This window comes from Balearica regulorum, chromosome 2, assembly GCF_011004875.1.
Source record: "Balearica regulorum gibbericeps isolate bBalReg1 chromosome 2, bBalReg1.pri, whole genome shotgun sequence".
Classification (NCBI taxonomy): domain Eukaryota; kingdom Metazoa; phylum Chordata; class Aves; order Gruiformes; family Gruidae; genus Balearica; species Balearica regulorum.
Genome location: NC_046185.1, coordinates 144734041 through 144757276, shown reverse-complemented (window position 1 = coordinate 144757276; position 23236 = coordinate 144734041). Strand labels below are relative to the sequence as shown.

Genomic DNA, 23236 nt, shown 5'->3' with positions numbered 1-23236 from the left:
TCATGTGTAAAGGTAGGAGCAGTCCTATGACCGCATGAAAATTTCAGGCACTTTTCTTCTGCGGTGCTTAATACTCAGAACACATAGACTAATCAGATGATGCCAATAGTCTGAATGCTGTATTATATATCACTAGCTCACTGAGATGTAATTAGTATGTATCACTAGGCAGGTAAACAAGCCTGCATTGTGCCTGGCTGCTTGAGGGAAATTGTATCTGAGACTGCCTGGCTTTATTGAATCACAGAGGAGCAAAGAGAAGGGTATGACCCTGACCACGTACTGGACAGTCTCACTTGACGGTTAATCCAACAGGCAAGATCTAACAAACCCTGTACAGACATGGGTGTGAAGGCTTCCCAATCCTCAGTATCTCTTACCGCCAAGCTTAGGTGGCTCCTCCCATGGTAGCCTAGGGTTCTTCTGAACTCATGTCGGCCACTGAAATGCCCAAAGTATTTGAGTGTTGGTAGGGCTTCGTTTTGAGTCCTGGATTTGGCTGTGGGAATCAATGAGGAAAGAGTTAAACATGGCAACACCAAAGTCCATTTGTGGATCTGGGCCTATACTCATACTTACATTCAAGCTGGCTCCAAGACTCTCAGAATCGTAGGCACAGGTTCATTTTGTGTAGCCACAATAAGCCCATGACTGCATCTGTTATGGAAAACAGACGGAACCTGGAAAAAGAAGTAGGATGGGGAAAGATCCAGAAAGCTGGGATTTGTGGTGGTGTAGTGGACACTGGTCTGTTCCTCAGTGCCTGACAGTGGTGGCACCAGCTAGGCAGAGCTACATCTGTAGTGTTTTATTGACCTTTCTCTCTTCCTTTCTTCCAATTTGTTCCCATAAGCAATTGGATATTTTAGCTACATCTAGCTGCAAACCTAGACTCACTACTGATATTCTAAGGAGACCTATGAAAATAACCAACTAACCAATGAGTAATTCATCAAATGCTGGAATTATTTTAATTGATTTCATGATATACTGTTTAGTATTAAGTGAAGTCTATCTCCTGATTAGGAAGTCTATTTTCCTTTATTTTTAATTTTTTAGCTTTTGTGTAAAATGACTGTGCTTTCTTCTTTTTAATCTTCATAAAATAAAAGGCTTTTATCTTCCTAGTACATCTAGGAAGAGGTCTTTTTAAGTAATTAAACCCGGTAAATTTACACCTTCACAAACACAGGCTCTTTACCTGGTAAGTTTAAAATGAAACATTTCTGATGATAGCTTTTGATGATCTGCTTGGACTGGCACGAGTGTGTGGGCTGTACCTGCATCACTTGTATGCTGCAGTTTGGGGAGTTCCCGGACATACCCAGCTGTGACAACAGACATCTTGGAAGTACAGATGCCCACAGACAGCCTGTTTGGGCACACCAGATGCCATCCAAGCTGCTTACTGTCCCAATGGTACATACTCCATGAACTCACTGTGCTTGAGCACGTGGGGTCCTCAAGTTCAGGGGTAAGTTTTTTTCACCTTGCTGCTCTAGTTTGGGAAGACATTTATACATGTGATAGCCAACAACTATCCAGTAGTGCAACTGCTGAGCAGTGTCTGTAGAGTGAATTTAAACACTCTGGTAACTTGAGAAATGCGAAGCGACATCAGAAATCCTCAGTGCAGGACAGATGCATATCTCTGGCTTCTGGTCAACTTCTCTAGTTGTGGTATAAGCAAAAGTCGCATATTCATGAAACGCAAAGCACAACTCAGTGTTGTCATTTAGCCTTGTAACAGTTGAATCTGGAGTATAATCTCAGTTGTGCCTCTCAGGAGATAAACTGTAATATCCATAAGGATATTCTTCATGCATACCATGACATCTAGAAGAGCAGCTGTTCTGCAGCTATACTCCTCCTGATCCCCCTTCCAGGGAGACCCTCTAGCAGGGGATAGCAAGTGGTAGCTTGCTGGGAGCGATTAATATTGCCTCTTTTATCGTCACTGTGAACTGCAAAAAGAGTCAAGATCCAGGCTTCCTATACTCCATTTGTTTCAATGAAGTGAGGAAAACTGTGGTAAAGGACAGAAGATGGTTAAACCCACATTTTCTCTAACACAGTGATTCAATAGAACTGTTCATTGACATACTGTTCTTCACTTTCTCCTACACATTATTATGAGGAGAAAAAAAATCATTAGTAATCAGTGGATAAACTTCTCTCTAGGCTATGGGGCAGCTGTTCACAATTTGTTATTGAAAACTATCGGTTATTGTGCCATTGTTCTGAGATTTCCTTTCTCTCCTATACATTACAACTGACTGAAGTTATACTTCTAAAGGTCATTTCAGACTGTGGTAACACAATAAGCACATTTCCCCTCTGAACTATAGTGACGGCTTGACATTGGGAGGTCATACTTGGCCAAGTGTTAATTACAGACTCCATCAGTTTTGCAATAGTTGAGGGTAGGCCACCTGTCTAGATTTTTCTCTCTCCCTTTACTCATTTGTGAAAGATCAACACTACCTTAACAATTTAGCCATATTCAGAAACAACTGCTGTTTTTACAGATCCATGTGCTATGCCACAGCTTGTTTTGTTTGGAATGTGCTGGTTGAATATTGATTGATTTAGTACCCTTGAATTTTCCAGTCACCACAGCTAGTATTTCAAAACTATCGAGACAGTCACTGAAGGTTTGAACATGGTCATGAAACGTCAGAGTTTACCATGATAGGTCACAAAGCTGATAAACCCATACTCCATTACCCATTCAGAATTGTCTTTCCCTCTGTTCTTTCACAACAAAGCAAGACACGCTTCCAGAAGTCCACCTGTGGCAGGGAATAAATATTCAGTAATTATTTGATAGCATGAGGGCAGCACCTCCTGCATGATACAACTGACTACGTGGTTAGACCAAGAGAAGTTAGGAGGTAATTTAGGAGAATTGTTATAGACGAAGTACAGCTGACAGGGTGACCTGGGCCTTGGATTTTTTATCATTTCATTGTCTGCCTTTGACTCTTTTAAGAATTTTATGCATTTGAATTACAAGTTCCTGTGGCAACTCACACGTTGTAAAGGATCAAGTGCAGTGAGACACAGAGGGGCCCAGGGCTGGTGCTAAATACACATAGGTTCACAGTTTGACTGCAAGGGCACAGCTGGAGGAACACCTAGCTATCTTCTGCTTGGCCAGTGATACTTTTTACTTGGCATGTCACCAGTAGTTGCTGATGGAGAAAAACATTACACCACCTTAAACCAAAAATAGGAAAAAGTAATCCAAATCACCACCTTAAATCAAAATGGGAGGAAGCAGTATCTTCCTCACATTAAATGATTTTCAAGAGGGCAGTAGGAGAAATTACAACTGATGCATACTATTCTTACATTTTAATGTGGTATTTGGCAGCACTGCCAAACCAAGCACTCTGAAATTCTGAATCTTATCCAGAAATCTTGATATGACCCTGGAAATCAAGAGAGTTCAAATAATTAATAAAAGTTTCTCTTTGTTTTCCTGGGTTCAAATCATTGCCATTCGACTCCGGTTTTTCTAGCACGGAGCTTGCAGAAATACAAAAGGCTTCGGGAAAATACCAAGTGCTGCGGGAGCCGGTGGCCACGGCCGTGCAGGGGGCTCCCCACGGCGGCCTCGGCAGCGTCCACCAGCGGCAACTTTGGCGTCGAAGTCTTCATGGTGCGAGAAGGAAACCTGGGGAGCTGGCAAAACACGCTCTGATGCTGCTGAGGCCCGGCAGCTGCCGCCCCACCGAGTGGGCCCTCGCCTGCCCGCAGGCCCCGACCCCAGGGCGCAAGGTCGGCCCCCACCCGGGCAGGCCCGCCACGGCTGGGCCTGAGGCTCGGGCCTCCCCAGCGGTGGGGAGCTGCGCTCCGGCTCCGGGACCGCGTCGACCCGGTGCGAGGACCTGAGGTCGAGGTAAAGCAGGGGGCGCGGGTTAGATGTCGGCTACGAGATCAGGCGGCGGCCAGGCGCGGGGGCGGTGCCGCCAGGGCGTGAGGGGCAGGGCAGGGCGCCGAGCCCCCCACGGCCCGGCCCGGTTTCCCATGGGGTAGTGAGCAGCGGCCGGGCAGCCCTGGCGGCCTCCGCCTCCTCCGCCAGCACGGGGGGAGGACAGCAGCTAGAGGGAGCTCCTCCGGACTGCATCTGCCCGTGCGCCCCGGTTCCTTTCATAGGCTCCCCCGCCCCCTCCCCTCCCTCCTTCCCCCGTGATGGCGGAGGACAGCGAGTCTGCGGCCAGCCAGCAGAGCCTGGAGCTGGATGACCAGGACACTTGCGGCATAGACGGCGACAATGAGGAGGAGGCTGAGCACACCAAGGGGTAGGGGCGCGCTGTGGGACGGACGGGCGGGCACAGCCCGGGGAGACAGCCCCCGTGTCTGCTACTGTCGCGGCGGCGAGGCTGGAGGTGCCGTTGCGGCCGCTGTATGGGGCGGGCCGGACCAGGCCGGGGTCCCTGTACTGCCCGGAGTGGGCCCCGCGGCAGGACGGGCAGCGGAGCGGGGGGCGTGCGAGGCGTGCGCCTGTCAGCCGGCGGGCGGCCTGCATGGCGTGGCGCGGCGCGGCGCGGCCCGACGCTCCTCCGCGGCGCCTGCGCGTGTGTCGCCCGCGGCCGAGGGGGCCCCGCCGGCTGCACCCCGCGCCCTCCTCCCGGCCTGCCTTCCGCTGCAGCTGGCGGCCTGCGGCTGTGGGAGGACCCTGCCGCCTTGCTGTGCTGCCCGGCTCGGCTCTCCTCGCCCCTCCGGGGGCGGCCTCCGTCGAAGGGAGAGGCGGGGGGCTGGGTCCCCGCCTGAAGTGAGCGGGGCGGCGAGGCCGGCTTGTCCGCCGGGCACCGGCCTTAAAAACGGTCACCGCGGTCGCTCCTCGCCTAGGGAGGGTAAATCTTGCTTTGTTGTCTGTGCTGAATCAAAGAAATTCACTCAATAGCCAATGTGACTATTAAGCAGGTATCCTTTATTGCAGCGCTGGGAGTCGCACCGGGATATTTCCACGAACGTGCGTCTCAACGAGAAACAAATTGTTCGTGATTTATATTACAAAGGAGTTTACATATTCATTAGGTTTCTGATACATTTAATACATATTCATTATTATTCCGGGAACTCCTGAATATATGCTAATGTCCTGATACACCTGCGCAGTTTCTTTCTCAGGTGGTCGTCAGGGGTCGTCCTCCTCAAATCTTCCTCTTTCTCCTCTTCTTCAGTGTACAGAGTTGGGTGACCTCTTCTTCATTATCCCCGTTTTGCAAGCTCAGCAACCTTGTTATCCATCCTGCCCAGATGGTCCCAGGCTTGTTGGCATGTTGGGCCTCCCTTTATCAGGTTGCCTCAAACTTTGTGTCTTTTCTAGTTCATACCCAAGGACTATTCCCTAATTTACGGCTTCTCTTATCCTGCTTCTGCATTCCAACTATTTTATTAATTGTTTTCTTTTGTACTGGAGCATGAGACAGGCGAAGCCTGAGTTTGTGGGGCCTGACTCAAGTATTGCCAAGTTATATTTTTTTTTTTTTTAATTGTTATACGCTAATTAGATTCCCCTATTCATTCCCCCCTTTTCATTAAAGTTGCGAATTCTTTCGCAAGAAGGCCTACAATACATTCTCTTTTTGCGATGTTCTCTTAAAGTATTTCCCTGACTCTACTGCGTGTCTTATCTTATTTTGTTTCCAGTTCTCATATTCTCCTGAAGTTCGCCTACTACACCAAAATGCACATTGTATTAATATACAAGTCAGGATTATCATCAGTCCTATAAGCAGGACAAAACCAAATAGCTGCCGGAGCCAGGTTGAATTAGGTAGCCAGGAAGTTAACTTGTGCCAAATTTCTTCAAAACCCCATGAGGTATCTTCTTTAGTTATTTTATGCAATATTTCGCTTTGTCTACGGATTTCGTCTAAATCTGTGGAGATTCTACCGCTTTGGTCTATGTACATACAACAGCTTATATTTATGGTTGCACAAACACCACCTTGTGAAGCTAATAATAAATCAAGGGCCATTCGGTTTTGAATCACTTCTTTTGACAGACTAGTTATTTCAATTTGCAAGGCCTGTATTGCATCAATGGTTTTGTTCTCAATGTTTTCTATTACTGCTGAAATGTTCACTATAGTTTTTTCTAGTTCACTTACCCCTAGCCATGGGAGAAACCACCTTGCAAAACTATGGAACTTAGTAAACCTATCTGCTATAGCGTTATGAGTTTTCTTTATCTTTCATCCTGTGGGTATAGTTTGTCAACGATAGTAATGTTAGGAACTAAAGCTCCAAGAGTACAAGCTCCTTTCCATCCTAGGGGCAATATCTTCATAGCCAATGTACCACATAGCCAATACCATCCCGTTCCTAATGGGACCGGGAGTCCAGTATAGTTCAACTTTTGAAAAACAGGATCAATCAATGTCATATTTAAAAATGGACTTGTTATATTTGAATATTCTCCTACAAAGGTGCCCTTTCCTGAACTTACTAAACAACTATTACTTGAGGTATAATTCGCTATCATCACGTCTACCTTCCATTCCTGGTTCCATTTGGACTGGGAATCTTTTCTAAGGGTGGTGTTTGCCCAATAAACCGGATTTGTCCAGGAGACATTAGATGGAAGCGGAACTCCTATTAAGGATATTCCATGGCTGGAATATTTAGGCATCTGAGTGATGTTTTGGACTAGAGAGAAGTGTAGATTTTGATTCCATCCTTCTACCTGACTGACATGGCTCAGGCACTTGAAATGGTCCATTCCACTTCTCTTCCAATGGTTTACCTGTGAAATTCTTAACATAAACCCAGTCTCCGGGTTTAAAAGGATGTATGGGTTGATCTAATCCTCTAACTCGTGTTGCTAGAACAGTCTGTTCGATTATATTTAACTGTCTGTGACTATTACCTTTTCCTATTACACCCATCTGAATCTTGTTTGAGGTATTCGGGTTATTCTTTAAACAAATTTCGCACCTTTGGGTTACTTGTTTCACACTAGTGTACAAATTTCAACTTACTAGCTTCTGGTTTAATTGTTTATATAAAGCATCTGTACCCCAATGTGTTTTCTTATGTTCATCTAAAACTAATTTCCATAACAAATTAGAGGGTACTATTATTCGTCCATCTGGAACATAAAACCATCCATCTTTTCCTTTGTTACCTTCTAAATCATTGATTAATTTTTTTATCTTCTTTGGAATACTTATCTGGCTCCAAATCAGAATTTGGAATTTGAAGTTTACCATCTGGAATTAAGGCTGCCATCACTTTACCCTTTTCTGCTGCCTTTCTAGCCTCTGAGTCTGCCAATTTATTGCCAATCTCTTGGTCGGTGTTACCTTTTTGGTGCCCTTTACAATGCATAATAGCTACTTTTTCTGGAAGATTTACGGCTTCTAGTAACTTTAGAATTTCTTTTGCATGTTTAATATATTTTCCTTGAGCAGTGAGAAGTCCTCTTTCCTTCCAGATAGCACCATGGGCATGTACAACTCCAAAGGCATACTTTGAGTCTGTCCAGATATTAATCTTCTTCCCTCTTGCCAGCTCTAACGCTCGGGTTAGGGCAATGATCTCAGCCTTTTGTGCTGATGTCCCTGCAGGTAATGATTTTGCTTCTATTACCTTTTGGGTAGTGGTCACAGCATATCCTGCTTGGCATTCTCCATGTTTCACAAAGCTGCTTCTGTCTGTATACCAGGAGTCCTCGGCATCGTGGAGCGGCTCCTCTTTTAGATCGGGGCGACTGGAATATACCGCTTCCATCGTTTTAAACAGTCATGGACCACCGGCTCCGAGATTTCCCCACTAAGAAAAGAAGCTGGGTTCACAATGTTAGTGATGACTATAGTTATATCATCTTGTTCCACTAGTATTGCTTGGTATTTCAGAAATCTAGAGGGGGAAAGCCAGCGTCCTCCTTTTTGTTCTAACATGGCTGAAACTGTATGAGACACCATTACTGTAATTTTCTGGCCCATTGTAAATTTGCGTGCTTCCAGTACATTCAGGATAACTGCAGCTACTGCTCGTAGACATCCAGGCCACCCTTTGCTTATTTCATCCAATTGCTTAGAAAAGTAAGCTACTGCTCTTTTATAAGGGCCTAGTTGCTGAGCTAGCACCCCTAAGGCTATTCCTTGCCTCTCATGAGAAAATAGCCAGAAGGGTTTAGACACGTCAGGAAGACCTAAAGCCGGTGCTCTCATCAGTTCTGTTTTCAGTTGTTCAAAGGCTTTTTTTGCTTCTCCTGTCCAGGTCAACTTTAACTGATTATCTTTTAGTAATTGATTCAATGGTTTTATTAAGAGTCCATAATTATATATATGCATAATTTGCACCATCCTGTCATACCTAAAAAGATCCTAAATTCTTTTGCTGTTCCCGGCAATGGCGTGCGGCAAATAGCTTCTTTTTGACCTTCTCTTTGTCCTCCTGAGATCTCAAATCCGAGGTGACTTGTTGCTGAATCACTTGGGCCTTTTGCTGGGAAACTTTGTATCCACTCAATCCTAGAAAATTTAACAAGCTCACTGTCCATTGGGCGCAGTCCTCCTTAGTAGTTGTAGCCACTAGTAAATCATCCACATATTATAATAAAGTCCCTGTCTGAGATGGAGGAGTCCATGTTTCGAGTTCTCGGACCAACTGGTTCCCAAAATAGTAGGGCTATTCTTAAGTCCTAGAGGTAACACCGTCCAAGTTAATTGTGTTTTCCTGCCTGTTTCAGGATTTTCCCATTCAAAAGCAAACAGCTTCTGACTCTCTGCTGCCAAGGGCAGACAGAAAAATGCATCCTTCAGGTCCAGTACGGTAAACCAAATTTGGTCCTATACTAGCTGATAATTCTTCCCATCCGGTTTCTTCACCGGTAAAATTGGGGTATTATACTCTGATTTACATTATATGAGCAACCCGTATTCTATAAAGTTGAATATTAACCTTTTAAATTCCTTTTTGGCCTCTATTTTTAATGGGTATTATTTTGTCTTACCAGATTTGTTCCAGGTTTAAGGATAATTCTTATGGGTTTCGCTCTTCTGGATCTACCCGGGACCTCATTAGCCCGTGTCAAAAATGTCACTGTATTCTTCACCTCCTCGGGAATTCCTTTGTTAGTCTTAGGTTGCTCCTGCAACATAAAAACTCTTGCCTCAATGGCTTTAGATTCAGGGATTAATAATTGAACTTTCCCGTCTTTAAAGGTGATCTGCATTTCCAATTTACTCAATAGGTGCCGTCCCAAGAGTGGTATAGGACATTCAGGCATATATAAAAATTGGTGAGTTATCCATTGTTTTCCAAGCTTAAAATTTAAAGGATGGAAAAGGCACACTGTTTCGCTTTCCCTGTGGCACTCACAATGTTTACTGTATCATATCTCAATTTTCTTTGATAAGTATTTAACAGAATAAGTTGCCCCGGTATTTGCAAGAAAATCTATTTTCCTTTTTCCCAGCTCTACTGTAGCCAGGGGTTCTGCTGGGGAGGTTCCCCCCGGTCCCCTTCAGGACCTAGTTCAGGGGAACTGAGGTTGAAAGGGAGCTGCTTATCGTGCCTCCTCCAGAACCTCTGCACTGGTAGGAACAGGACCCCTAAAACGGTCCTTAAATTTCTGATAATCCCATTTTCAATGTCCCAGTTCTTTACAATATGCACACTGATGATCTCCTAAGGTATTACTGGTATTTTGTGCTGGAGGGGTCTCGCCTCTCCCCCTTGGTATTGCCGTCCTCCCTTGAAGTTAGTTTGCTGACGCTTCCTGCAGTGCAGCTCTCACATTACCCTCTCTTTCCCTGTCTCTCCCTGCCTGTCTCCGCTCTTTCATTTTCTTGTTGTTCTTTTCTAACTTCCTTCTACAAAACAACATCAATTGTAACACTGTATTATATTCCAAATTCTTATTCTTGGGCTGTTTTTTTTTAAAACTTTCTCCACTCTGATTACTTCCCATTTTACTATCTCGCCAACCACAATCTTTACTATTTCGGTAGCACACTCCTTTTTCTCAAGGGGTTCACACTTTACACTTAGCACACTCTATGTCTGTCCCAGATTGAATTCACAATTTCTGTTTATACCATAAACATTCAAAAATGATTATTGATTCACAATATTTTTGGGGTGTCAAAAGCAATATTCTGATTCCCACATTTATCAACAATTCTACTTCAGGGGCTGCATCATTCGGATTTTTAGTTAATCTTTTAACACAGCAATAAAGGACATCCAAACTTACATGTCAATGCTACTATTAATCTAAATAATTACCCACAAGGGTATCATTAATCATTCGCTTCGTCCTTCTCCGGCTGTTTCCCTCGCGGGATAACAGAACCGCGGATCCGGACTCCACACTCGCTTCGTACGTGATTGTACGTCTCACACACTCACACAAATTCAAACACCTCAAGTTATACTTGAGAAAGAAAAGAAAGAAAAAGAAAAAAAAAAAAAAGAAAATTCTTGAAACTGTAACTGTTAAGCTCCTAAACAACCAATACCTCCAGACAGTTAGTTTTCAAGTGCGTGTGTGTGAGTAACAGTAACTGTTAAACTCCTAGACAACCAATACCTCCAGACAGTTACAAGTGCGTGTGTGTGTGACAGTAACTGTTAAACTCCTAAACAACCAATACCTCCAGACAGTTACAAGTGCGTGTGTGTGTGAGAGTAACTGTTAAACTCCTAAACAACCAATACCTCCAGACAGTTACAAGTGCGTGTGTGTGTGTAACAGTAACTGTTAAACTCCTAGACAACCAATACCTCCAGTCAGTTACTGTCCCAATGTATGCGAATAAGACGCTAGCAGTCCCGCATACGCTCAACCCTGCGTTATAACGTAACGACCTACGGGGAGCCACCAAACAACCGGTTCCAAAAACAGAGTAGTAACTGTTAAACTCCTAAACAACCAATACCTCCAGACAGTTACTTAAACAAATAAAAATAAAAACAAAATATTTTAAAGAATACCTTTCAATAGATGGTCCTTGTCTGCCCCCGCAGTGATCCGATTGAGGAGAGGAGTCTCTCCGGAGAAATCCCCGGGGGTACCCAAGAGAGTCCCAATCTCAATGGGTCCTGCAGCCGGGCAGAGAGGGTCCCATCTGGGGTGCCAATCTGAATCAAAGAAATTCACTCAATAGCCAATGTGACTATTAAGCAGGTATCCTTTATTGCAGCGCTGGGAGTCGCACCGGGATATTTCCACGAACGTGCGTCTCAACGAGAAACAAATTGTTCGTGATTTATATTACAAAGGAGTTTACATATTCATTAGGTTTCTGATACATTTAATACATATTCATTATTATTCCGGGAACTCCTGAATATATGCTAATGTCCTGATACACCTGCGCAGTTTCTTTCTCAGGTGGTCGTCAGGGGTCGTCCTCCTCAAATCTTCCTCTTTCTCCTCTTCTTCAGTGTACAGAGTTGGGTGACCTCTTCTTCATTATCCCCGTTTTGCAAGCTCAGCAACCTTGTTATCCATCCTGCCCAGATGGTCCCAGGCTTGTTGGCATGTTGGGCCTCCCTTTATCAGGTTGCCTCAAACTTTGTGTCTTTTCTAGTTCATACCCAAGGACTATTCCCTAATTTACGGCTTCTCTTATCCTGCTTCTGCATTCCAACTATTTTATTAATTGTTTTCTTTTGTACTGGAGCATGAGACAGGCGAAGCCTGAGTTTGTGGGGCCTGACTCAAGTATTGCCAAGTTATATTTTTTTTTTTTTTAATTGTTATACGCTAATTAGATTCCCCTATTCAGTGCTCACAGTGATTTTTCAAGATTTGGGGGCTTTCCTTGGCTTTTTTTGCAGTTAGGAATCCCCCCGTAGTGGGTCACAGCGCTCTGAGGAAGTGCCCCTTACTTGTTGGGTTGTTTCCAGCTGAGCGGCTCCCTCCGGTCAGCCCTCACACACACGCACCCCCCACCTCCCCCATCCCCTCCCGGGCCTGGGGACCTGTCCAGGCATCGTCTCTGTCCTGCAAACACTCCTCAACGTCACCTATTGCCCAAAAGAAAATACTACCTCTAAATCCACACGCTGTGGGGAGCAGAGCGCATGTCTTACCAAGGCATTACCCAGAGCAAACGCTGTTGTTCTGGTTGTAGTTCCTTCTTCACTAATCTTGCCTCTTAAATCTTCCCATGCTGCGGATCAGGTGCTGTCCCCAGTTGCTTGGGGAGCTGACAGGAGAGGCAGCCAGCATAAATGTGGGCCCTTGCACCCAGCTGGCATTCAGCCGCATTCAGCATGGCTCTGTCTGGGTACAAGGTGCCAAGGGTCTGGTTTGCTCTGCACTTGGGGGCTTTTGGGGCAGGGAAGTGGGAGGAACATGTTTTTAAAATTGACTTCATTTAAATTTACTTTTTTGGGGGTGTTAGAAACCATGATTGCAGATAAAACACTTTGTTGTCATGATTAGGAGTGGCTGGAGTAAGTTAAAATAGAAATAAGTTAGTCTATACGCAGCTACACAAGTGTCGTCTTCATGAATTTCTGATTCATCTGGTTGAGAGCATTCCCGTAGGTGATTGATGTTTGAGGTTGTACACTGTTGTCTCCTGCCCCTAGGATTTGCTTGGCAACAAGCAACTGCATCTTATTAAACACGGCAAGAGAAATGTAAGAGACTTAGGTGACTGACTTGTCTAAAAGGCAGGAAAGGGCAAAACTTCGATGCTTGCTGCTCTGTCAGTGAATTCATGGCATGCATGCTAAAATAGTTGTGTCAAAAATAATTATGGTAATATAAATCTGGGATATTGAAAATAGACAAAATAGTGTTTAATTATCTTGCGGGTTTTGTTACATTTGTTTGCATAAATACACCACAGTTGATGATTCCCAAATATGTAAAAGTAACACTGCTAAGAGCAGAGAAGGATTATTTATTGCTCTTGGTAGGAGCCGACCTGACATGCTAGGTGAAATTATTTGATAGCTGTCTAGAATTCATTCGCACCTTATTCCTACTCCAGTTTTGCTCTTGCGTTTGTGTGCATGACCGTGCGGTAGCTGCCCTCTGCAGTGTAGCTGGGCTTGCAGCTACGTGCTTGGGCTGTTGTGACAGCAAGGGCAGAAGCAGTGTGTAAGGAGCAGTTGGGGAACAAAGAATTGCACTTTGGTGTGTTCTGAATCACAGCCTGCTGCTCTACCCCAACTTGGGTCTTGCTCAGCTCTGAGGGACAACTACTGAGGCTGTGGGCTCTAGGCCATTCTCCCCAAAAACTTGTTTTTGTGAATATCCCAAATGTATTTTAATGAATATTTCAAAGAAGCTGCCTTACTCATTTTTGAATAAGAAAATTAATGTTTCCAAGTAATATGAAGTTTAATTAAATTAGTGGTAGATCATTCCAGTTGAAAAAGCCTCAAAGCATTAGTATCAGTCTTCTATCATGTTTCTGATGCATGAAGTCTAATATTGACTTTTGAATTACTTTATTTTCCTGTAATCTTTGAGAATCTTGTTTGCTACTGTTTGTCTGCAGGCTGAAGTATTTGAACAAATTCCATCAAACAAAAAGAAAAATCTCACATTACGGCAAACACAAAGATCTAATCTTGATCTGGGAGATTAACCCATGGTAATAGGAACCTAATTATTCCCTTTTTTCCTCCCTAACATAGTACCTTAATTTTTGAGGTAGTTTTAAAGTTTGCTTTGAGCTTTTAGATTAGGTTTTATATACCTAGGCAATTTATGACCAGTATTACTACTTGACACTATGACTGTGTTAGCTGACCTACTAAATTCTGAATGGTCTCCATTGCTGCCGATCAGTATTTAATCTCATGCTATTTTAACCCTCATTTTTTAGAAGGAGGTAGAGTATCTGTTGTGTGTCAGTCTCTAGAAGGATTGTTTTGTAAATAAAGTTACTTTCAAGCTGTTTCTTGACATTTGAAAACAGGGCCTTATAATACTGACCACAAAAAAATACATGGTTTTTATATATATATGTATGACTTTGATTTTTTTTTATTTGCTGGTTTTTTACAAGCTTGAGCACTGAATGACTGCAGCAAATACCATTTTATAGCTCTCAACTGTGCAAATGTCTTTGTCCTCTGTTTCTGCTCCTGTTTTTTAGATGCAGGATTATGTATGTTGTGTGACTCATTGCTGTTCTCCTATTCTGTGTCTGCAGCTTGCTCCTGCTAGATGCATTATGCTGTACTTGTTCTGTTTCATAATAAAGTGTTGTTTACAAAATAGCTTTGTTAGTGTGTATGTAGAAAAAAAAGTATTTATTCCACCTGAATCCACCCTGCTGAGCCTAGCTTTGTAAGCTCTCTCAGTTCATTCTAAATAGCCCCTTATGCTCAATGGCAGAAAGGCTTTGGGCACAGATCATTTAGTAAACAGATGAGGAAAAAGTATGACCTTTAAACAACTCCCCCCAACGCTCACAGATTATTTACTTTGAATGTTTTAGTAGTGTACCCCTTTGATTATTGTTAAATGGCAACTTTATAACCAGCACTACTTTTAGGTTTTAAAAAATATTTTTAAGGTACTGGAGGCAGTGTTCAGTTTTAGCAGGCGAGATTTACATCTTGGAGTACAGCCTTCCAGACTTGAAGGGGGAGGCAGAGGAAACGCGCTAAGCTTTGAGGAGTATCTGTTGGGTTAGGTTTTAAGGCATTGCTACTAGGTTTTCATGCTCAAAGACCTTGCATTTCCAAGTATTGAAATGTATGCAAATGAAATCTTTGTCCAGAGAGGAGATTGTAAGTAATGGTAGTTTGTTAGTAAGTGGAATTTGAAGGACGTAAGCCCTTTTGGTCAGGACCTTCTTATTCTCTTGAAGTAGTGGTAGTCTAATAGAGCAAGGGGAAAGCCCTTTGCATCTAAGCCTCTCTTTTCTTTATGAACCAAGGACAGCCTTAGTATAAATAATACTACTTTGAAATTTTTTGGAGTCTTGCCCATATATACAAGATCTGATTTTTGTGATCAAAAAGATCTATATAGTGTCTTCAGAAATGTAGTTTTGTAACCTCACTTACTCAGAGAGAGAAAAAATGCTGTGAGGACAAAACGTCCACACATGCTTAGGCCTTTGCAGCTTAAAAATAAACATCTGAAGTACATGTTTGGTTTTAAATCTGTGAAATTTCTGACTTAAAATTACCATTCCGTGTAATTTAAAACAGATGTTGATATTACAAAAAGCTGTTTCTGCTAAAGCAGACTTTAGTGTCCAAAAAGGCAATTAAAATAACACTGACAAATATTCAGTGGGAGAGATAATCTCAAATCAAAACCAAGGCAGCCAGAACAGTTTGACCACCTAAGTAGGGTAACTCGAACGCTCCTCCTGATTCTTCCACTTCAGCTTTTCGTGATTTTGCTCAGAGCTCCGCAAAGTAAGTTTCTCTGCCTTTGCCACACTTTTCCCCAAATGCAGTAAGTATCCCCATTTTTCAGTTTAAAAAAAAAGACCAACACATGCAGGGAGAAGCAGAAGTCTTTTTCACATTTATGCAAAACACCAGATGTGTGTACATAAGTGGAAAGGTATGTGGGTGGGATCACGGGCTTGCATTCGTAACTTGCAGACAAAATCATGAAAATGTAGGCCTAAGTGACTGTCTCAGAGTCATACCCACCACCTGTTTCTGTGGCAAGGTTAAATCTTTTTGGGGCAGAACAAGGTCTTTTGACTCTTGTTTTACCCCAGCTGAATTTTGATTTGCACGTCACTTTTGTGCTGGCCTCACTTCTTTCTTCATCAGACTGACAAAGCTGTCATTGTGGATGCAGTTAAAAGTATCTTAGACCTTGTGCACACATGGGTACACCTCAGTCTCAGTGTGTAGTCTCACCCTCCTGTCAGTAAAGTGCTCCTGGTATAAGTGTGTCTCTATTAGGCTGGCATAGTCAAAATCTTCCCCAAGTCTAACACTGAATATTTTTCTTAGCATGACCAGCGGTGGTTTATGTGGTGAGTTGGACTGGGGCAGATGTGTTGATCTGATGCGTGAAAACGTTATGTTTCCTGACAGCTAGGCGTAGCATCACCCTGAGTTGCATATCCTTTTCCTGCTTCCCGCGTGGGACTTGTGCTCTGAGTTGTATTGCTTCAACAGTAGCACAGTAGTTCAGCAAAAGAGATTTCACGCTTAAAGGTCAGCTTTCATAGAAGTGGGAAACTTTCCCCTCCCAAACTTTTAAGAGTGAGATACACCTTTATGATGACACCGCAAAATGTATCTGACCAGACAAAGAAGAACTCAGATCTAAGTCAGCACACAAGAATGTTTAAGAGGAAAGCTTATAATAGGACTCTTTGCTTTTAATCTCGTTACCTTTGCATATCCTTTGTGCTGTTGTGTCCAGCATCATTACTACAAGTTGAGCAACGTAGTTCCCAGCCATTCTTACTCCCAGTTTTAGAGCCTTTTGGTTCTTTTCAAGGAAGAGTATGAGAAGGCCAAAAAATCCTGAGATGTTTTGGATTTGCTTTTGCCCTAATTTGCTTCGTATCTCTGGTTGTAACTTGTGTTGGACAAACCTGTTTACTCAGTAGAAGTTTCTGCGTGCTGCCTGCTGCCAAATCTCCTGGTTGCAGACGTGCCTAAAGAGTTGAAGGACAAGTGGATCTTTCTTTAAATCCTCTTTTTACAATCTGCGGACTGTAACAGTAAAAAAAGACTGACCCCAGCAGGAGACTGCACATAAATAACTACTCTGAACATTCCCTGGATAACCTGTCAGACAAAGATACTGGTATTTTTTTTGCTAGAGGCAACGTGAAAGCTCTAAACCTGAAGGTCATAATCTGAGGACTGGGATTTGGGAAGACTTAAAAAAAAATGAAAAAAAAAATAGTAGTTTTAAATGCCATGTATACTTTACAACAATTTAGTCCTGTCTTCCCTCTTTCCCACATTAAAAATACACATTTCAGTATGAAAAAGACCTTGAGCTGGTCAAAGAACAAACTAAGATTATCCTGGTAAAAGTACAGTTTAACTGGGGATAACATTAGTAAAGCTTGGCAAAGCTGCTTTTTCTCCATAGCTGCCAAACGTTTTTTTGAGTAACAGTCGTTCATTATTTCACCAAACTAAATAAAACATTTGACCCTCAGGTAATCCCAGTGAGCAGAATTCCCCTGCGGTGTCATTGGGGCCGGCTTCTGCTGAAAGGCAAGAAGGCAAGTGAGCTGCACCAGTGTGACTCGGGGCTCCAGTGCCTGAGCAGAGCGTCTGTTCATGAACGGTGTTTGCTGAAACTCCTGGTAGACTTATGTTCAACACAAAAGCCCTTGGGCATCAGCTCAAGGACACGGTGGCATCATTTGTTTGCTGTATGTGAGATGTTAGAGGAAAAGGCGAAAGTTTGTGGACAGTTCAAGAAAGTAGAAGAGTACCTCATTAAATGAATCTTAGCAAAGGAAATCGCTTTCCCCAGTATTTTCATCTCAGTTTTGCCAGAGGTGGTGAAGTCCTAGGTCTTGTACGCGTGTGGTTTTTTACTCTCTCATATTTATAACTTCTTGCCAGGCCTCTGGGTGTGTTGTATGTTTAAATTCTGTAAAAAATATCAGCTTGGTATACAGGCCTTCAAATAAATTTAAATTCAGTTATTTAAAACTGAGAGTATAGAAATTATTAACAGAATCATCTAGTTGTTCAGGCAGTATCTTCATTCTGCAACAGAAGATTTTCTCCCTGCCTTACTTATACAACTTTGTGGGTTTTTTTCTGCAGACTTCTAGTAAATACTACAAGTTCTCTTCTCTCTCCTCTGTGAGTGTTTGGTCTGCTACAGTGTTGTCCCTTGAGTAACTCCTTGGTCTTATCCTGGAGGATGCTGCATTTATAACTCTCTCCCCTTTTTCTGGGAGGATAACTTAAGCCAGTGTAACTGTGAATGTTAAAGACTTCTCGGGGTTGATCTTTCACTACAAGCTGTAGAGAACAGTAATGTTCTCACAAAAATGAGTCTTTGTTTAGTTGCATGTTTGATTAATTGCAGGCTTTTGGCCTCCCAACTGGACGTTTCGGTGTTTTCTTGCCGACTTCAGCTCTGACAAGGTATAGGTGCTAAGGCTGGGCATTGTAATCTTGAAAGTGAGTGTGTTACAGTGAATAACATGGCCCTTGCAAACATGTTGATCTTAATAACTTTAGTTACGTTCTTCTGAGTTCTCTTTTTGGTTTGCCAGTATATCATCTGATTTATTTTTTTCCCCTCCAGAATTAAAATAAACCATTGTTTGTTGCATTGAATTTTTTCTTTTCCAGTGAAAAACACTCGTGTTCCCCAAGCCCCAATATCTTTCTTGAGGTCCATGATGTATGTATGATTTTGCTGGGAAATTAACCTCTTGAAGAGGATTCAGTGTTAACTGACTCATTGCCTCCTTATTTGCCTTCCATCGGAGAGTTGCCAACACCTCCCATGCTTTGCAAATTCTATTCTAATCTTGATTCTGTATCTTGATTATTTGTCAAATTAGAATGTCCTTAAAGAAGAAAGGAGTTGTATTATCAATAGTCAAAATATGTCAGAACCTTCAAGTGCAATGTATACTTTTTTGTTGGGTTTTCTTTTGTTGTTTCAATTAAAGTTAAGCCCATTGTACTTTTTCGTTTTAAAGCACAAGTATCTGGTTACTTGTTTGTTGTTTCTTACTGAGATTTCAGCAAGACTTTAATCACTACTTAAGTTACAAACAAAATTCCTTGAAAAACAGAGTGGTTTTGTTTGGATTCTTTTCAAATTCAGATGTGCCTGATGATTGAGCATGCAGGGGAAAAAATATCAGAAATTCAGTAACTATTAATGGCCCAAGGAGGTTACTTTCCTTAGTTCCTACACTTTCCTGAGTTCCTCCAAACTGTTGAATTTAGTTGTTTGATGTTTGTGCTGGGTAATAGCCTGACGAAGAGCACTGGCTGTTATATAGTGTCACAATTTAACACTAGTGTGTCAAAATGCCTGGTTGTGCTGGGGTCTGAGTATAAAACAAATGAGAAAGCACTTGCAGGAAGTTTTTCATCAGTGCTCTCAGTTCGCCCCTTCCTTCCTTTCCCCTGCCTTTTCTTCACATTCAAACTGCTGTTAGATTTTTCATATTAAAATGCTGGGTTTTCCATATTTAACTTTTTTTTTAATTTTAAGCATGGTGGTATTGATTTTTCTCATTGCACATTCTCTAAATCTCTGGCAGAAGTCCTGGAGGGGATTTGGGAGCAAAGAAGAAGAAAAAGAAGCAGAAGAGAAAAAAGGAGAAACCAAATTCTGGAGGCACCAAATCAGATTCTGCGTCTGACTCCCAGGAGATTAAAATTCAACAGCCTTCAAAAGTGAGAGTCTGGTTCTGTTTTAATTTGTGCTTGCTTCCTAATTTAATTTTGTGTGTTGTTTTTTTTGTAAAAGTGAGCTGGTAGTTCTGCCTTAACACATCAGAATTAAGGAAATAGTTCCTGTCCTAATAGAGACAGAAGCAAGGTAAGGCCTGGTGTTTGCAGGTTGTATGAAGTTAGCTGGAGAGTCGTCGTTACCACCACGGTGGTGTACTGTGAGAAAAGCAGAGGAAGAGGTGTCTTGTCTTTCTTTTCCAGCAGTTAGAACTCAGACTAGTGACAGCTTTGTCGCAGGGAACCTTAATCTGTAGTGGTAATGCTTTTAAATAGATTCTGTGTTTGATGAATTGCCTTTAGTTTAGCCACCATCTAATTTGACTCAGTGCAGTTTCAGTAACTTGTACAGCATAATGCTATCTCATGGTGAGCATCAGCAGTAGGAGGGAGGGTGTACGTGCTGTGCTAACCAGAGTCTCATTTGGGCAAACAAGCAGCATGTCATCTTACATAAAATGCAGTAATCTCTAACATGGAGATACAGACTGAAGAAGTGTTTTGCCATCTGAAAGGCCTCCGCTGTAAATAAAAATGCAAAACTACGTGAGGGGATGTGCAATTTTTGTGGGCTTTGTGATAAAATAGCATTGTCTATGTGCTTTTGATGACCGTGTTCTGAATGAACGGTGAATAGCATCACGTGGTGGCTTTTAACATGCAGCTTTTATCTCAAGAGAAATCTGAGCCTGAGAACTGAAGTTTATAACATGATAATAAGAAAGTTTGTGGACCGTTGAGCAGATTGAAGTAGTTGTATTTGCTTTATCAGGTTAATGTGGAAAAAGTTACACTGTTGTACCAGTAGTACTATTCAGCCTTTAAGATTTGTCAAGTACGTTGGGGCTACCAACTAATTTTAGGGAAGAAGGTTGTGTTCTGGCTCATTAACATACTGATAGGGTTTGTGTTGTCCCTTTAGATCTTCCCTAAATGTCACCCCCATGGCTTTGAATGGGCACATTTGGCACAGGGGACGCTTTAAAATGTGTAGAGGGATCTTACGTATTTTCTGATCTCACCACATGTTTTGATACTGTGTTTCTATACAGCACGTGGCATGATTTGCTAATACAAGACCGTTTGCAGGCGATAACCAAGTAACCTCAAACTCTTACAATCAGAGTGAGGTCAATTTTAACGTTAACATAAAGACATAGTTCATTGCTGCAGTATCCTGGGAGTTCCTTGGCTCCCTGCTGACCAAACTTATTGTTCCATTTTTTGTTTTTATGTGCAAGATTTTCATCCTCAGCACCTTGCAGTCCTGCACACCATTTCTCTGGTGTGATGTGTTTTGCAAACGTGGAAGCCTTGTTCCAAGTTAGGTACTTAGAGTGGCACTCTACGTGATTATTTTACTGTCACAAGAAGTTTAGCCAGTTTGTTAGCAATGTTAGGAAATTTTCTCTTTTATTGACATAACAGAAAAGCTCTTATTTAAGTCTTTCTCTCAAGCTCTATGCAGCTGAATCATTTTACTGTTCTTATATGGCTTCCACTTTTCTCTAGTTTCAAATGCATCAGCATTGGCTGGGATTTTTTTGCCGCCTTTGCTGTGTTCCAGGTGTACACATTGATAAGTAGATGAGTTTGTCTTGGAAAATATTCCTGTTTTAAATATTTTTGAAAGCATCTTAGACTGCTGATCTGAGTCAGTGTGGAGAAGTATGTTTATTTATCTGTGCTACTCAACTGATACTTAGATTTTTGTATTCCTTGTGCTATGGAAAAAATATTGTAGAAAGAAAGGCTTTTAGCATTTGCTTGCTCTTGGTTGAAAAGACGTTTACAAAATATTTTGGAGGAAAGTGACATTATACGCCTTACCTCTAAGAAAAATATATGCGGGATCATCAGGTAATACTCAGTGGGGCTTCTGAACTCATTGAAAATTATTTTGAAAAAATATTTTGTCAGGTGAGTTTGTAAACAGGTGTACCAGTCTGGACATGAGAAAACCAGAACAGTGAATCTCCTTGGCTCCTCCCTGTCTTATTTGTGATATTGGACTTGTTGAACACTGGCATGAGTGTAACCACAACAATAAATGCTTGTTAGCATTGTCTGCTTACAAGGACCTTTAGGACACTTCACTGCCCATCTCACAAGACTTTGATCTCTCCCCGTTACAAGTCCCAATGATGTAGACTGTCCACACTGACACACATGAAGCTTGCCAGATCTGTGATGTTATCAGTCGTTATTGTAGTCACCAGTGGCCTACGCAACGTAGTCACAGAATAATTTAGATTTGAAGGGGCCTCTGGAGGTCTTTCAACCAACCTTCTTATTAGAGTAAATCTAGCTAGATCAGGTTGCTCAGGCCTAGATCAGGTTGTTTGGTCTCCATGGATGGAGACTCCACAACCTCTGTGGGCAACCTGTTCCAGTGTTTGACTACACTTGTGGTTGAAAATATAGTAATTCCTTACATCTAAATAGATTTTGCTGGTTTGCAACTTGTGTCCATTGTTTCTTGTCCAATCATTGTGCTCCTCTGAAAAGACTTGGCTTAGTTTTCTTTACATCCACCCATTAGGCAGTAATAAGATTTCTCCTGTTGCCTTAACCACCTCTTCTTAGGGCTGAACAAACCAAGAGCTCTCATCTTCTCCTTGTATGTCATGTGCTTCAGCCCCCCAGTCATCTTGGTGGCCCTCCAATGAACTACACAATGTCAATGTTTTCCTTGTAATGGGGAACCCAAAACTGTGAGATGTGATCTCAAGGGTGCCAGATAAATGGGAAGACTTGCTGGCCAGTCTTACTGGTACAACCTAGTATGCAGCTGTTCTTTGCTGGCCAGCAAACACTGGCTCATGTTCAGCTAGCTGCCCACAAGGACCTCCAAGTTCTTTTCTGTAAAGCTGCTTCCTAGCCAGTCCATGCTGGCTTCTGCTATTGCGTGGGCTTTTTCCATCCCAGATGCAGGACTTTGCATTTGTCTTTGTCAAACTTTATGAAGTTTCTGTTTCCAGCCTGTCAAAATAGCTTTTAATAGCAGCTCTGTGGTCCGTTCTTCCAACTAGGTATCACCTATAAACTTGCAGAGAAAGCAGTCTTTTTCATGTCCAGATCATTAAACAGTATTGACCCGAGTTCTCAAAATCCTCCCCCTTGTCTTCTTGAAGATGGGTGTGACATTTCCCCTTTTCCAGTCATAAGGAACCTCCACCAATTGCTGTAACCTTTTAAACTTGTGATAGATGCTAGTTGCAGTAACATCAGCCAGCTCCACCAGCACCTCAGATGCATCTGGTCTGTTTTCAAGGACCTGTGCACACTTAGTTTGCTGAGTGGTCCCTAACTTTCTCTTTTGCTGTGGTTAATGGCAGTCTCACAGACTGTGCTACGAGGCTCAGGGACATCGAAGATCTTGTCACCAAAACTGAGGCAAAAAAAACATTGCGTACCTCAGCCCTGTTGCACAACAGTGCCGTCTTGTGCTGTGAGGAGATATTTCCCCTAAACTGAAATTAAACAAAATCACTCTTCTTTCTAATTCATGTGAAGTTCTTCATGTGTAGGCTTTTCTTGCTTTCCATTAAAAGAAAACAAAAAGGGTTGAAAGTAAACTTCTTAGCCAGGCTGACCTTTGAACATTTTGAAAGGAAAGGATATTCCTCCTGATGTCCCGAGCCATGTTGTATTTAGTACCAGAACGTGACCTTTTTACTTTACATATGCGAGTAAGATCTTTTTAGAACCTAATGTCTCTTTTTTATTTATTTTCTGTTTCTTCTTCTTCATGTGGAAAAAACATTAGAGACTTAAAATAAACATACAAAATTACCTACAATATGTTAATATTTGTATATGATTCCATAATGTACTGCTAAGATTTCAGAACTTATCTAGT

The 23236-nt window shown here is 42.3% G+C and overlaps 1 protein-coding gene and 1 long non-coding RNA gene across 3 annotated transcripts in view; one reads left to right on the top strand and one right to left on the bottom strand.

Moving 5' to 3' along the window:
• Positions 1–406: 406 nt before the first annotated feature.
• On the bottom strand, positions 407–2793 carry LOC142600588 (uncharacterized). The gene is made up of 3 exons (XR_012834155.1): positions 2728–2793; positions 580–657; positions 407–499 (listed from the first exon to the last, which is right to left on the bottom strand). It is a non-coding gene; the product is annotated as an uncharacterized LOC142600588 (long non-coding RNA).
• Positions 2794–4033: 1240 nt separating this feature from the next.
• Positions 4034–23236, top strand: part of NMT2 (N-myristoyltransferase 2) — a 38613-nt gene continuing 19410 nt past the window's right edge. The window contains exons 1-2 of one of the 2 annotated variants that reach the window (XM_075746266.1): positions 4034–4307; positions 19185–19320. In XM_075746266.1, the coding sequence (XP_075602381.1) occupies positions 4198–4307; positions 19185–19320 (246 nt within the window). In that variant the 5' untranslated portion in view covers positions 4034–4197. The remainder of the gene's footprint in view (positions 4308–19184; positions 19321–23236) is intronic. The other variant, XM_075746265.1, reaches the window with a different exon arrangement.